The sequence below is a fragment of the Hippoglossus stenolepis genome, chromosome 3 (genome assembly GCF_022539355.2).
Source record: "Hippoglossus stenolepis isolate QCI-W04-F060 chromosome 3, HSTE1.2, whole genome shotgun sequence".
NCBI classification, from domain to species: Eukaryota; Metazoa; Chordata; class Actinopteri; order Pleuronectiformes; family Pleuronectidae; genus Hippoglossus; species Hippoglossus stenolepis.
The window spans coordinates 6,937,871-6,953,303 of NC_061485.1; the positions used below are offsets into that span (position 1 = coordinate 6,937,871).

Sequence of the window (15,433 nt, forward strand, 5' to 3'; positions counted from 1 at the left end):
CATGACTGAAAACTTGCACAGAATTATATAAATTGAAAATTTGGCCTTTAACAGTGAAACTTTTACAAAAAAAGAAACATCTTTATAAAGTAATAACAATAATAATAATAAAAAATGGCAATGCATTGGTAGCAAGTCAACATCACGAATTAAAATACAACTCATGGTCATTCTCTTACTGTTATGCTACAAGGGCAGATGCAGTGCAATGAAATTCAATAGATATCTTTAAAGTTAGAATCTGCAAATATGACACATTCAAATATATATATATATATATTTATATATAATATTTCACAATGAGACACGATTTGAGCGACTGCAAACATTTGGTACGGTGGTTTGCATGTTAACTATACAGTTGATGAACTACAAAGACTCATGGTAATCCCTACCACTGAAGTACATTGGAAATAGGGTGAGAGCTCAAACAACATGGGACAAATATTTGAAGTCTATATCAAAATGTGGAATGGCTTGGTACGGCTACATATACATATATTCATCTATTATCTCAATAAATTACACACTGGTTGGTTATCGTACACATGGTAAACAAGATCTCAAACCACAAGTTTCTGGTCTTTTTAACGATACAGTTTTTTTTTGTTGTTGTTGTTTTAATGGAGGAGAGTCGCGTCTACAACCATAGAACAGTCTAGAGTCCCCTGGTAAAGTGAACGCTTGCTGGGTTGCATTTGAAATCTGAGAGTGGGAGTTATAAACAAGGAAAAGGATCATCGTCAGTGATGTGCAGAACACATGCAGTAAAACAAACAGAAGGACCGACTGCATGCAGCTGAGATTTAAAAAAAAAAAAAAAAAACTTTTAAGAAAAAGAAGACAGAGTCAAAAATTTCCCACAATGAGGCCGAGAGAGAGCAAAATGAAATCCTGGATGACAGTCACAGTTGGTGTTTACTACAGGCGAGAGGCGAGGGGGCCGTTCTCCCTTTCTTTGCATATGGGTCGTTGCATTGTAATGGAGGAAAAGCGCTGTTGGTAGTTCCACAGGAGACTCCCAGGATTGGCACATATCTGTATTTCACATTTCAAAGTGTCCTGTCTGACAAAACGCCCCCGAGCACGCCGCACATGCCGCAGTCCCACGTCAAAGATGCCGAAGCAGCGGACGAGGCAGGGGCGAGCTGCTACATGTGATGTCACAGGACTCCCCAAAAGGAAAGGAAAGAAGAAACTGGTCGTAGTAATAGTTTTCTGTATTTTATGGAAGAACTCAGAAAAAACAATCCACTGTTTCATATTCTGGGTGACTGTATATATGTTTCCCATCACAAAGGCTCACGGAGAACCTCGGCCTTGGAGAGGATTCTAGCTGAGCTGGGCACTTTCCAGGGGCCGGGGCTAATAGGTCCCTCTGGGCTCTGCGGGGTCCCTGGGACACTGTTTACAGAGACCACAAAGTTGTCCTTACTACCGTCGTCTCTGCAGCGAGAAAACGCATCTTGTCGTCCTTTGGCCTCTCTGGGCGAAACCACGGAAACCTTTCTACCCTGCGCATCTTTAAAAGACAACAGGGTTTCTCTTCTGCCGTTTGTCGTCTCTCTACATCTGCTCGTTTCTCCCGGAGGTTTGCTCTTGTCGTTAGCATCTGGCCGCCCTGAGTCTTTCCCTGTTCCTTTCTCGTTGTCTCTGGCTGCATGAGGCGATGATCTGAGGCGGAGAGTTTCTCCCGCCACTCTCCTTTTAAAACTGACTTGCTCATGCCTCATCTTCTCTGCTCTCACTTCCATCTCTTTTCCTTGTGAGTATCGCCTCGTCTCAAGACCCCCCCCATTGCCGTTTTTCTTCTCGTGATTCAAGCTCTCTCTGCTGGAGGAGTCTTTGAATCTCAGCTGAGGGCCTCGCTGCTGCAGAGTCGAAGCCGGCGGCTGTCCCGCCTGAGAAGGCTGTCCCGCCTGAGAAGGCTGTCCCGCCTGAGAAGGCTTCCTCACGATCGTGGATTCTGCTTTTGTTTGTGTGTGAGACGTCCTGTTCCTGCTCAGCACTTCTTCCCGTGCCCGACTCTCCATCTTCGTGGGACTGTGGAGTTGCTCTTTGGCTTTAGGAAATGTCTCCCCTGTTTTCTTTGGGCTGCTTAGCTCTCTGTAGTCCTTTGTGGGCCTGGTCCTCTTGTAGAACTTCACATGCTCGGGGGAGGAGGGAGAAAGCCTTCTGACCTCCCTGTCGGCCCCCTCATCACTCTCCTCCACGGAGCTTAAACCCCGGCTGCCGCTGCCACTGCTGCTGCGGGGCTTGAGGCCCTGTGGGGACAGGCTGCTCCAGCTGGAGGAATGTTTCAGTTTGCTGGAGGAGGGTGGGGACACGAAGATGGAAGCCCCGGCGGAGTATGGAGAGGTCAGGGGTGATGTGTCAGAGAAAAACACCTCGCTGGAGTAGCTTGTGGGTGAAATGAATTTTTGATCGCGTTGACCTGCAAGAAAAGTACAAGTTTTTAACATGTAGACTCCTCGTGCAGACAAATCAGACGCACCACACAGCAGACTGAGAGAAGATTGAAAACTTCATAATTTAGAGGTTAAAAGAGGTGAAAAAAAGTGAGAAACAAATTACCAAGGTAAAAGAGAAGAGGCCAGTAAAAGCAGTGAAGATGTTAGTGTTGGTGCTCAGTGTAGTAGCACACAGTGGAGGAAGCTGTACTACCTGCATCAGGGGCAAGAGAAGAAGAGCCAAAAGGAAGCAGATGGTTAGAGGCTTAATGAACACATTTTTTTTTTAAATTACTCAGCAAAGAAAGCACAATGAAATCAATGAGGGGGGGTGCTACGACACTGTCTCTGTCAATTAACAAACTGATGAAGTCTTTACCATTAGCTAAACATTAGGCGGATTTAAGGATTCAGCATTTATTTAACTCCGGTCAGCATCATCTGTGAATATGAACATCTGGCCTTAGCTTAGCTTAGCTTAGCTTTAAGATAGGAAAGTATTAAGGGAAAAAAATTATTGGGCTTTTTTCTAAATAAGTAAACAATCAACCTACAAGCACATAGAAAGCTCAGGAATATTATGTATCTGGTTTGAGTAATAAACCAGTGCAGTGTCAGTCTGTCAGTGTCAGACTCATATGAGGTCACTGTGACCTTTGACCCCCCCCCCCAAAATCTAATCAGTTCATGTTTGAGTCCAAGTGAACATTTGTACCAAATTTGAAGATATTCCCTCTCGGCGATCTCAAAATAACATGTTCCCAACAGCTGAAAAGGAACGGCAGTGGCGCAGAGGCATACAAATGACACGTTGGGGATTTAATGGGAATTGTGTGTGGGACAAATGAAGTCCAAACCACATTAAATATAAAAAAGTGAGCTAAATTCTTGCCGTTCTCCTTATTGCACAGTAAATCTCTCCTTGAATAACCGGGTTGAATCCAGCACTTACTTCCATCTTGAGCCAGGCCTGCTCCGGGTCGCAGCAGCAGCGCCACTTTGTTTCCTCCGGCCTGGATCAGCTCAATAGCCCGTGTATGAGAGATGCCACGAGCCGGCTCCCCATTAATCTCCACTATCTCATCTCCAACCTGTCGGTGATGCAGGAAACGCAGTTATTACACAGAGACACACCTTTCCAGGCTCAGCTCCACTTTGCTGAGCACACAAACTCACACATGCAGAAGCCGTGTGCGGACAAACAAGCATACATAATCAAAGAATCTAAATGACACACACACACACACACACACACACACACACACACACACACACACACGCAGCCTTGTAATACCCTGGAGGTAGCCTCTATTATTGGAGATGACAGAATAACTTAGGATAAAGCGTGTAAACATGTCAGTCTGTTAGACTCTAATCAGTGTTGACGTCTCTCACCACCCTTGGATAGGCAAAGTCATGCCCAGAGATCATAGTCTGGAGAAGCTTAGATTGATTCCAGCTTGGAGCCTCTATTCTGTCCCTGCACTGCACCGTCTCATCCCAATAACAACAGTGTGACCATTTCACCTCCGTGTGGAAATTATGATTCTGCAGAACCTCCTCCGCAGAGAGACAGAGCACGGTCACGGTCGGACTCAAGGACACTTGACTGAAAGAGGGAGGTTTGAGAACATGGAGGCTTGAACCTGGACGGATGGATATATAGAAACAAAACTAAGTAGAAGGGCACTCAGCCACGGCCTCCTTATAAAACCACATTCATTAGATCCAGATTTTTATTCGAAGTGCACACACTCAAAAATATCAGTCCCCTACACAAGGTACTGGAAACTACTTTCATCAGGATGCATTAATAAATTATTCTCAGAGAAATCAACTAAAATGTTCAAGACAAAGTGAAAACCCTGATCCAGATCTGCACCAAAACCACATCCTTCCACCAAGTTTTATGGAAATATATCCTGTAGCTTTTGCTTAATCTTACTATCTAACAGACAACAACAACAAAAATATGACGCCCAAGGCCGAACAGTTTCCTTTCAATTTAATCACACTGCACCATATTGTACACTCACAGATATTAGTCCCTAAATATGCCTGAACTTCTTCATCTAGATACATTCAAATTTGTAAAAATGTAAAAAAAAGGCCCTAATTTCTATATTAAGGAGCAGGAAAAAACTATTTCTGGATCTGCACCAAAATTTGATGGATCTTCCCTGATCAACACCACATCCTTTCACCATGGTTATCCATCCTGTAGCTTTTGTGTAATCCCACTAACCAGCAGACAAGCAAACGCGAATGAAAACATCATCTTGGCGGAGGTAAAGAGACGAAGGTAAGTAACACTCGTCAAAGAAAACACAATAGAAATCCTCTCTTCTACATAAACAAGAGGAGAATATCCCCCCAAAAATAAAAAATGTAATAAACCTCAAATCACTTTGCTAATTCAAAAACTGCCGACACATCATAGCTGGAGGCCTCCGCGGCATCGCACCCTCCACACTGTAACTGGCAGTTACTGAAACACAATTAATTAGTTTAATCTCTGGTGCATTCAGCCAACAGAAATCACATTTTCTCTGATTTACCTCTCTCCGCCATAAACTACTAAACAGTGCAGAATTAGATCTCAGCAGTGGGATGTCTTTGCATTACAGCACATCGCACTGTGGCTAACGATGTTTGCGTGAAACCACGAGATGAGACCAGGAATGAACTGACTGTTATCTGAGCCAGTAACATCAAGTATGGAGTTGTTTTCTAGATGTTTCTTGTTTGCTCCGGTGACGCCTGTTCCATCTGTCTCAAGTTTCTGGTCATGACTGAGAGATGCCAACAATTACTGGCTAACTCTCCACTAATTTGACGACCCCCCTGAACTCTCCTGTCGACTCACCATCAGCTCAAAATTCACACAAAAGTGCTTTGCGTGTATAAAATAACAAAAGTACTAATAAACAATAACTATATGCAACAAAAAGACACTGATGAAAGAACAGAAGGACAATAAACGGGGATGGCGTCAAACACTTCTATGCACTAGATGAGTCTAAGGCCAGTTTATATAAATGTGTTTTCTTATTGTTGGAGCCACATCGTTATAATAATCAATGTTTCTGCTCAAACTGCATTTTCAGCTCTCCATCCAACACTGGTTACTGTGGCATGTATTTAACACTGCAGCCTCGTATGTTGCTTTAAACTCTCGATTGTGGAAACACCACTCAGATAAAGTTTGGAAATGGGGGGCCTCCTCAATGCATCTCAATTTACATGCGTGGTCTATGATCCCATAGACACTCAACAACTGAGCAAAGAAAAACTTATATGGGTGTTTGACTTAACTTCAGAATTAAAAAAAAATTGAAATAATTGTTAATGTGCAAGCAGCGTTCAACGAAATTAACTTGCAATCCGGGCGGTGCATGAACTGAAATCAGAATCGGTTAAAAACTGAATATGAAAGTAACAAATATTCATAAAGAAAAGTACAAGAATATATGAGAGATTAAATAAATGAAGTAAATAAATAATAAATGAAGAATATTAGCTCTAAAAAATCAGTCTCTCAGATTGTCTCACATTTTTTTGAAATCCAGCAAAAACAGTCTTCCCCTGTTCAGAGTTGAGTTGAAAACAGATTACAGTTATAAACATCATTACAGTATCGTTATAGTTATAAGTATTGTATTTACAGGAGCACTCACATGGATTCTTCCGTCGATCTGAGCGGCTCCGTCCTCTGCGAGTCTCAGGATGTACAGGCCCATGTTGTACTCTGTTCCCCCTCGAAGGCTGAAGCCGAAGCCCCGAGGTCCCCGCTCCAGCTCCACCGTCAGACAACCCTGAGCAGGCAGCAAGAAAAACACTCAGACTCACATACAGGCACGTGGATAAATACACTGTATATGTTCAGTAAGAAGGGTTTAGTAAATATTAATGTGATAAAACATTGTTTGTTTAAGATGCAGGTTTCTTTTTTTTCATATTCAAGATATTAACGAGACACCTTCCTGTGTAAAAACTGCTTGTGTGCGTTTAACAGAGAATTTCCCAGAGTTCAGTTGATGTCTCATCAGATTCTTGAGAGTTTTCTATTGATTCAAAAAATGCCCTGAAGGATTCTTGCTCTTCTCAGAATAGTTTCATTCTTTATCTGTATTGATCCTCAAGTTGCATTATTTGAACCTAATAGTAAACACAGTGTGTACTGTATGTATCCGATGTACCTGTGCACTGAAAGCTAAGAGCTCGAGAACAGAGACGACACTGTGTTATAGAATTTCATACAGAAGATCGCAGCTTGTGTCCCTGTTACACACACAAACTTTTGCCTGCAGCGGCTTTAACCTTCAGATAAATCGCCGCGACGACGTATCGCGGAGGGAATAAGAGGATTACTGTTACCTGGTTGGGTCCCGTCACACACAGAGTCCCCTGCTCGCTGAGAGGAAGCGTTTTGTGGTCGGACCAGTTGACTCCGTCCCTCTTCTCCTCCAGGTCGAGGTTATAACTGAAGCAAACAAACAGACACGTGTATTTCTCCAGTAACACACACGCTGCAGGCCACGAAATGAAAAAGCCATTATGCAAAACATCACATCTAATTCAATGCTGGATGTTAAATGGAAGGCAGCTGCTTTTTTTTTAATAATATATGGATATTTAATTTTGTGCTGCATATGTTGTATACTGTACACATTATTGGTTTTTTTTATGTTTATTACACTGGTGTGTTTGTTGAAAGCAATTTTCTCTTGTTGTTTGCTCGGAGGGTAATGCTCCCGCTTTCACTCTTTGTCGTGCTGAGTGCAATTACAGAGGATGTTTCGCTCGACTCTGACCGAGGAGGCAGCAGCATCGCCGTGTTAATATCATCGTAAACACGACACAGCGTTTCAGTTTTAGATGAAGTTCGTGTTGCGTGTTCTGTCTGCTTGCGTGTGAACCTCCTCACATCACAAATGGGAGAGAGAGTGTTTTGTAAAAGTACATGTTGATCCCTTGGGGTAAATTTTACACTTTTGATAAACACATAGTGGGAGTCCACAAACTGCAAACAGAACATTAATGAACCTCTATGGTGTACAGAGCCTGACCCACATGGATTTTACGGAGGCAGGGTTTGTAAAACTTCTGATCTGGATGGATCGATATATGTATAAATTGGCAATGATTCCTAAAACCCATCCATCCATTGTCTTCTGCTCATTCTGGCTCGGGTCACAGGGGCAGCCGGCCAAGTAGGACACTCCAGACGTCCTTCCCACGAGCCGCAGTTTCCGGCTCCTCCTGGGGGATCCTGAGGCGTTCCCAGGCCAGATGAGGATATTTAATCCCTCCAGCGAGTTCTGGGTCGACCCTGCAGTCTTCTAATGGGAGTCCCTCTGGAGGCGTCCATGACTAGATGCCCGGACCACCTCAAATATCCTCTTTTGACTTAAAGGAGGGCGAGGATGTCTGAACTCCTCACCCGATATCTCTCAGGCGGAGCCCAGACACCCGATTGAGAAAATCCATTTGTCCACTTGTATTCACAATCTCCTTCTTTCAGTCACTACCCAGAGTTCGTGACCATAAGTGAAGGTTGGATCGAAGTTCGACAAGACTAAACTTAAACCTATTTATACACCGACCCATTAAATTATATCATATTGGCCAATATTATCAGCTGAACGATAAATCAGTCAGGCTCTGGTCTTAAGGGCCGGTGAGAGCTGGAGTTAAAATCTACCGGACAGTTTCACAGACTCTTGTAAGTGACAGCTTTATTTTTTGGCTTTCATTTTGGATCCTTACCGCTCATCCTGAAGTGCTGACCTTGAACCCATGGCCCTGTGCTGCAGAGCCGGACTCTGTTTTGCTGAACTCGCTCCAGACGGAGGGCCCTTGTATTCTGGAACACATGATCATATTTCAGCAAATCAGTTTAAAGTGTTCAGATGGAGTCAATCTAAATCATATTTTATACCAACTTAGTACAAGTATTATTATTACACTTGAAGTCATGATGGATACATTTTATTTTCATTTATCTTAATTCACTCAATACCTCAATTTGGAATCATACTGATACTAAAATATTCAAACCTTCTTATCATCACCAGGATTAATTGCATTGATCCCCTGACTCCTTGTTTCCCTCTTGCAGACAATAGGGTTTAAGACTCAGATCTCAGACCCCCTCAGTATTGTGGTAAATGCAGATATGGCGACGCAAGGAGCTAAACTCACCATCCTCCGGAACTACAGTGAGAGTGACGACGTTGCCGGCCTCCTTGATAAGCTGCACAATGTCATTGTGAGAGAGCTCAATGATGGAGCGCCCGTTGACCGCCGAGATACGATCTCCGACGTGCAGCAGGCCGCAGCGGTCGGTGGGACTGCCTTCGATGATTCGGCCAATTTTGTGCGGGATAACTGAAAAGGCAGATATCAGGAGAAAAGAGAGATGTATTTGAAATGTATTCATAAGCCCGACACAATAGACCAGAGAACTGCTTTGTTCTGGTTTAACTAAACCACTTGCATATAACTATTTCATCTGTACCTCCATGAACAGGGTTGTACCATTAAATAAACAGCAGTACTGTGTTCAAATATTTCATATGACTACCTAGATTAAACAATACTGCTTCATATTAAAATGTATTGAATTGTTTCATAACATCTGCACTTCTGTGCCCAATAAGTCGTCCTCCTGTTGTCTTTAATTTGGAGATATGGAGATTTTAATATATTTTGCAACTTTAGAAAGTGAGTTTGGATGTGGATTAAGATCTTAATAGTTAAATGTCATACTTGTATAATATCAGAACGAACTAAATCAAAGAACATTTGTTTAAAAATCTAATTTCAGAAATATACTGCGTAAGAAAAGAAACGCGGAGACTTGGCTTTCACCTCCGAGCGGCGGTTTGCTCTTGGACGTGAGGATGACGAAGCCAAATCCCTCGATATCTTTGCGGTGGAGCGTGATGTCAAAAGACTCGTGGTCCAGAGCGCTGGGCATCGGCAGACGAGGTAGCTTGGGGGAACCGTTCACCAGCACCGGAGCCATTTCCAGGGCCTCCTCATCTGTGGCATCTGATGTGAAGATAACACAGATGCTGATATATTTGAGGGCCACAAATCATCAAATCCATAACTGCAGCTCATTTCAAGATTTCACTTGTACTCACAAACACTTTCTTTTTACTTTTGACTCGTCTCCTGGATTTGTGCTCAAGCTAACTACTGAGTTCCTCTATTTTTACCACACACATCTATTTTTAACAAACTGCTGTTGCTCCTGTCAAATATAAAATGCATCACTCCCTCGGTGTCTGAGGATTTTTTCTCAGCAAAGCCTGCAAGAGTCTGGCCGCTCGGAGCAACACAGTTGATCTGGACACACTAGGCTGTGTTTGTTGTTCCTCACCTCTGTAGATGACCTTTCTTCGTACAGTCAGCATCACTTGACCGTTTCGGGCGGCGTTGGTCATCAGATCCAACACCTGCTTGTGAGAACGACCTTTCACCATCACACCGTCGATGCCAATGAGCTCGTCCCCTGCTCGCAGACGACCGTCTTTCTCTGCAGCTCCGTTGGGCACAATGGCCCCGATGTACACCTGGGGAAAGACATTCTGGAGAAAAGAGAAATCATATTAATTATTAAGGCAAACAAAATATGTTTTACTAAGGAGCTATCAAATTAATTAAGCATTCCACGTCCATAGCTTTATTTTAAGTATCAACGCTGAAGTATACTTTTCTCCTTACAAAGAATTGTTAAATATCACTTGTGGGGCGCCACAAGGTTCTGTGCTAGGACCCAAATTGTTACTTCAAACTTACTGGTTGTTGTGGACCTTCTCCTCCCAGAACACGGAAGCCAAAGCCTGTTTCAATGTCTCTCTTTAGAAAAACATCTATGTCTTTGGTGTGAGGCTCTGTGGAGGAGAAAGACTCAATCACCGTTGTGTAAAGAGATCAAAGTTTCAGGTTGAACAGGACATGAGGTTTAAAAAATATCTTAGAGAAAGCATCTGCCTGTACTTACGTCTGCTGTCCAGCAGGGCTTTGGACTTCAGGTACATCTCTGTGGCGTCTCGTTTGGGGGAGTCGATGGAGCGCAGGGTGCTCGTGTTGGAGTGGTAAGGCAAGGCCTGGGGAGCCGAGTCGCCGATATCGTCCAAGGTCTCTGTGCTGGCCGTCATTTCCTGTCTCTGGAAAAGAAACACACATTCACCTATTAGCATCACATGTGTGTTGACTGTCTCTGCAGCTCTTTATCCCAGATAAATGGCAGCTAATGGTCGAGATTACCAAAAAGCAATAAAGGTCAAGACACTGTCTATTTTTTTTTTTTTACATTCACTGTTCTCACTTTACATCCCTCTTGTTGTTTGGACGTTGTTAAGAAATGGGGATTTTAATGTAATATACAATCTACAGGAATAACTGAAGATTTCCCCTTGGCTGTGATGGGTCCATTCAGGCATAAAGGGCAAGTTCTTTATCTAAAACTGTTGTATTAATAAAACCGACCATATCTAAAGAGGCTCATCCATGCTTCATTACCACTGCAATCCCCTGACAAAAGCCCTAAGAATACAAATAGTGAAAGGAAGTAATTAAGACCGTTTTTCAGAGCAAACAAAAGGAGGCGCCCAGAAACATAATCAATATTCAAATTTATTGCTATCATTTAATTCGATGCAACAGAGGCTTAGTGGTTAAGCTGAAGGACAAAAAGCTTTGAAATTAACTTGAAGGATGAGTCCCACAGGGGAAACAATAGCGAGGAAATGGGAGAAGATTGTTATTTATTTTTTACTCACAGGCTTTAGACTCTTCACAGGGGATGTTTGACCTATGGAGAGACACAGAGAGACAAGAGGAGAGTGGTGAGAATGCAGATATGATTCCAAACAAACGCCATCACTGACACCACAGGCCACCAGATGGCACTGTCTCTCTGACTGAGGGCGAGCAGAGCATTCAAAATAAAACCAGTGAGCTGCTCTAAACTCAGGAGCTGTTCTCACTAAAGAATGCTCCATTAGGGAATATACAAGCATATGCGATTAAAGATACATAGAGAATATAACGGTAGTACATGTGCTGGAGTGCTGGCTGCATGGTTCATGGCCGTGCAGGGCTACGAAAAGCAGGGTGAGAGCATTGAGAGATGCGTGCACATAGTTCAATGACCGATTCCCTCTCTCTCTCTCCGTACAGTACACCCACACGTTCCATCTCAAGCGCTCAGATTGTTCCCTACAGATCATTTCTTACGGCGCCCTCCTTCCCTCGACCTCCCCTCTGTCAGCTCCCTGCATTAACTGGATTAACAAACACTCCTCTGGAGCCCACAGCCCTGTGGGGCCGGACCCACACTCGGTCTGACGAGGGGTTAATGGAGCCTGATGTAAAAGTGTGTGTGTGTGTGTGTGTGTGTGTGTGTGTGTGTGTGTGTGTGTGTGTGTGTGTGTGTGTGTGTGTGTGTGTGGGGGAGGATGCAGCAGTATTTTCCCGCTTCACTGTGAAATTCCCGATGCAGCATTAATAGCATTATCAAATCAGAGCCAGTGAACACACCTGAAACACAAACACCCACCACACTCATTCCATCCTTTCTCTAGTGCCACATTTACACCAAAATTAGCAGGTAGCAAGTTTTTTTTTAAAAACACGGTTAAACCGGCTAAAAAAAAGGCGATTGACACTTTTTGCCAGTAGGAGTTTCCCTGTTGTTTTCTCTCGGTGAGTCATGTTCGACGTCTGAAACACACCGGAGAGTGAGAAGCTCTCTCACCTCACTCAGTGTCTCAATTCAGGGGCAGAGGATGCGATCTACCCAGCCCATGAAGACTGCCTCCTTCGTGGGCCGTGTAGACCGCGGCCTGAGGACAAACCAGACTGAGACGGTCTGGTCGACAGCAGCATTCCATGATCGGCATCACCAGCTCGTCTCACCCTCATTGCTGTTGCCTAGCAACAGAGATGAAGTTGGACACGATGAGAAAGTTTTAGTGTCCTTTGTTTTTTTTCTGTACCATTAGCTGTTTGGCTGAGTTGAAGCATGATACGCAAGCACTGGACGTCTCGTTGCTTGCCGGCGCCATTAACTCTTCGTCACTGAAGCCTAATGAATCCACCCATTGGATATTTTGTTTTCCTAGAGATGGAGGATGAATTTGTTGGTTGCATTTGAAGAACCTTGGCTAGCCTAGTCGCGCCGCTGTGATGCAATTGGTCTCTGAATGCAGCCTTTGAAGGATGCAGCCCCTGAATTGAGACACAGCTGCTGTCTTGCCAGTGTTGCTTTGACAATACGAAGAAGAAAAAAAAAGAAGCTGTTGCACGTTGTTCCAAAGATGTAAAAAAAGGTTCAAGGCTATTTATGTGCGATGTTCATCATAACAACGTCACTGAAAAAGTGCAGCATCAGCGCCCAGGCTGCCAAAATAAAGAAGAAGATATTAAAGGGGACATAGCATGCAAATTCCACTTTGTTAGTGCTTCTACAGGTTAATGTGGGTATCTGGCTCATGTCTACCAACCCAAAAACTCTGGGAAAAAAACACTTGCGCGTTTTGTTATGGTTCCTCTAAGTCAGAAACGTCATGCTTGAGTGACTCGATTGAGCTTCCTGGGTTTTGTGTCGTAACAAGGCACTGGAAGTCTCCCTACATGGCCTTGCCCCCCCCCCCACACTCGTTACGCCGGGTTTACACCGGCGCAGCGAGGCTGCGAGGCAGCGCAGCGCCGTTCCCAGCGCGCAGCCGCCTGGCTGTTCACCGGGGACGAGCATTTCTCCGCTGGTCAGCCCGCGATTCACTCACATGTGGCATTTGTCTGGATCGTTGGGACTGGGAGGCTGCAGCAGTTGCTCGGGCGCGACCGCTCGCTCTCCCGTGCGTGAGCTGGAATTTGTGTCAACGCCACACAACCAGCAGTGTGGAAGACTTCCGCAGTGTTCAGCACTACTGTAACACTGGCACAAACACACAGAGCCCCCACTCGTTACGCTGGGTTTACACGGGCCGGAAGCGCTGCGAGCAGCGCAGCGCCGTTCTCAGCGCGCAGCCGCCTGGCTGTTCACACGGGACGTGCATTTCTCCGCTGGTCAGCCCCATAGACTGTATATATAAGGTCAGCCCGCGATTCTGCTTTCTCCGCTTGTTGTTGTACCCGTTGAATGTCGGGTTCGGGGTAAATGATGGTCTTCATAGCCCCCCCTCTCTTTCTCTCTCTGTCTGCTTGTGTGCTTGTAGTGGATGGGCAGAGGGGGACATTTAATTATGTGATTGGGAAAATTAAAACTCCAGGACAACAGAAGAGGAATACAAAGTATGGGATGCATATTTGATAATTTATATCATATAAAATATGTAATTTATATCGTTTAAAATCATGGGGGGGGGGGAGGGGGGAGCTGGCTCATTAGCATTTAAAGGAACAGGCACTCAAAACAGGTCACTCTGTGGAGGGCTGTTTTATACAGGGTAAAAAGGGTGCTGTTTTATATGATCCTTGTGGTATTTTGACCAAAGTATGTTACAGACATTTCATTAAGACCCCAAGGAACCATATCAACTTGTGGTAAAATGGGCATGCTATGTCCCCTTTAACACATTCACCCGGGTGTCATTTTTTCATCACTGCCGTTCAGGGTTGTTAAAAACCTGTCTCTGCTGCAGAGTCATTTAAAGTGGAGTGAATGCCCATTGTATCCATTCCCATTGCAGTCAAAAGCCAGATGTGGATTGTTTGACCTGTGAAAAGGGGCTTGAGAATCTGCTCTTCTTCTTTCAGTGATGCCCACCACTCCCAACTCACTTTCAAAGTCAAAGACCATCGTCTCATTTGGTAAAGCACAACTTTGTTCTGACTGTGAGGTCATGCAGTGCGTCAGTGGAGCAGGACGAAGTTGCGGTGCTGGCACAGCAAGTGAGGGTCAGCAGTGAGTGGAAAAGAGAGAGGAGGGCTGAGGCGTGGCTATGGGGAGGAGGCCCCTGGGGACCTTCCCTCTATAGCCATTTAGCCATGGATCTTTAAGGGGCCATGGATATAGAGGCATGCAGAAATCCCCCTGCGCTCTGCTGATGATCAAAGCCAATCCGGAGCTCATCGACTTGCTCACTGAATTCCCCCGGGGCGGCTGGAGATGGATGTAGGAGACATTTGAAGGGTGCCCACCCTCCTCCCACAGAATCCAGCACATCCCCACGCTTATGTAATTCCCGCTCACAGACTTGTAACAGACTGCATTACGCCTCAGTGGGAGTCATCATGAACAGAGGCAGGTTGGGTGGAGGCACACGAGAGGAGAGCGCTCCAGATGTGCCGTTTGGATATGCAAAGACTCTGGGAGATCGAGTCCGGCCGTCATTTAAAGCAGGAGCTAAGCGTGTGCAGGTGGTTTAGCTGCTCAGCTAAAAGAAAAAGGCAGCAGTCTCTAATGTGGTGGCCTGACACAGACCGCAGACACAGTGGCATCACCCAGGCTTCTACAGAGCTACAGTGTGTGGTCAGTCATTACCCCCCAACCAGCCGCAACACCCCCTCACCTCCTGTCAGTATCAGCACTCTGACCTCACCTCCCATGGTCACTGTTGAAGTTGTATTCACAGCATATTACATCACACGCGCAAACACGGCATCAATGCATGAGAATAAAGGAAAGGAAACAAATGATGGGAGGAGGAGACAGAGGTGATGTTCAGACCTGGTGTTAACATCTGTCCTGAGGGATCCAATCACAAGTGGTCAGCTCGACGTACATCTGGTATTAAAATAAAAATAACCTATAGAAATGGGATTTCAGCAGCTGCCTAGAGCTAAACGCAGATCCAGCTGATTGGATCGGGTAAAGCACTTTCAAAGTTTGGGAGCTGCAACTGCAAACGCCTCTGGATTTAAAATAAGTACGGGGAACAGATAAAAGGCCTTGATCAGGTGATCGGAGCGGCCGACCCCCAGAGTCGGGGATCAGTTGTGATCAGATCTCACTTCTCCTCTCT

General features: G+C 44.7%; 1 protein-coding gene across 3 annotated transcripts in view; it reads right to left on the reverse strand.

Moving 5' to 3' along the window:
* Window positions 1-15,433, reverse strand: part of LOC118104921 (membrane-associated guanylate kinase, WW and PDZ domain-containing protein 3) — a 133,803-nt gene continuing 118,370 nt past the window's right edge. Inside the window, exons 11-22 of one of the 3 annotated variants that reach the window (XM_035152222.2) lie at window positions 11,246-11,277; window positions 10,465-10,630; window positions 10,260-10,354; window positions 9,841-10,048; window positions 9,324-9,506; window positions 8,655-8,840; window positions 8,220-8,316; window positions 6,828-6,933; window positions 6,128-6,265; window positions 3,403-3,541; window positions 2,575-2,655; window positions 2,298-2,434 (exon numbers count right to left, since the gene is read on the reverse strand). In XM_035152222.2, coding sequence (XP_035008113.1) covers window positions 2,615-2,655; window positions 3,403-3,541; window positions 6,128-6,265; window positions 6,828-6,933; window positions 8,220-8,316; window positions 8,655-8,840; window positions 9,324-9,506; window positions 9,841-10,048; window positions 10,260-10,354; window positions 10,465-10,630; window positions 11,246-11,277 — 1,391 coding nt within the window. In that variant the 3' untranslated portion in view covers window positions 2,298-2,434; window positions 2,575-2,614. Of the gene's footprint in view, window positions 2,435-2,574; window positions 2,665-3,402; window positions 3,542-6,127; window positions 6,266-6,827; window positions 6,934-8,219; window positions 8,317-8,654; window positions 8,841-9,323; window positions 9,507-9,840; window positions 10,049-10,259; window positions 10,355-10,464; window positions 10,631-11,245; window positions 11,278-15,433 lie in introns of all 3 variants that reach the window. The other 2 variants (XM_035152221.2, XM_035152220.2) reach the window with 2 other exon arrangements.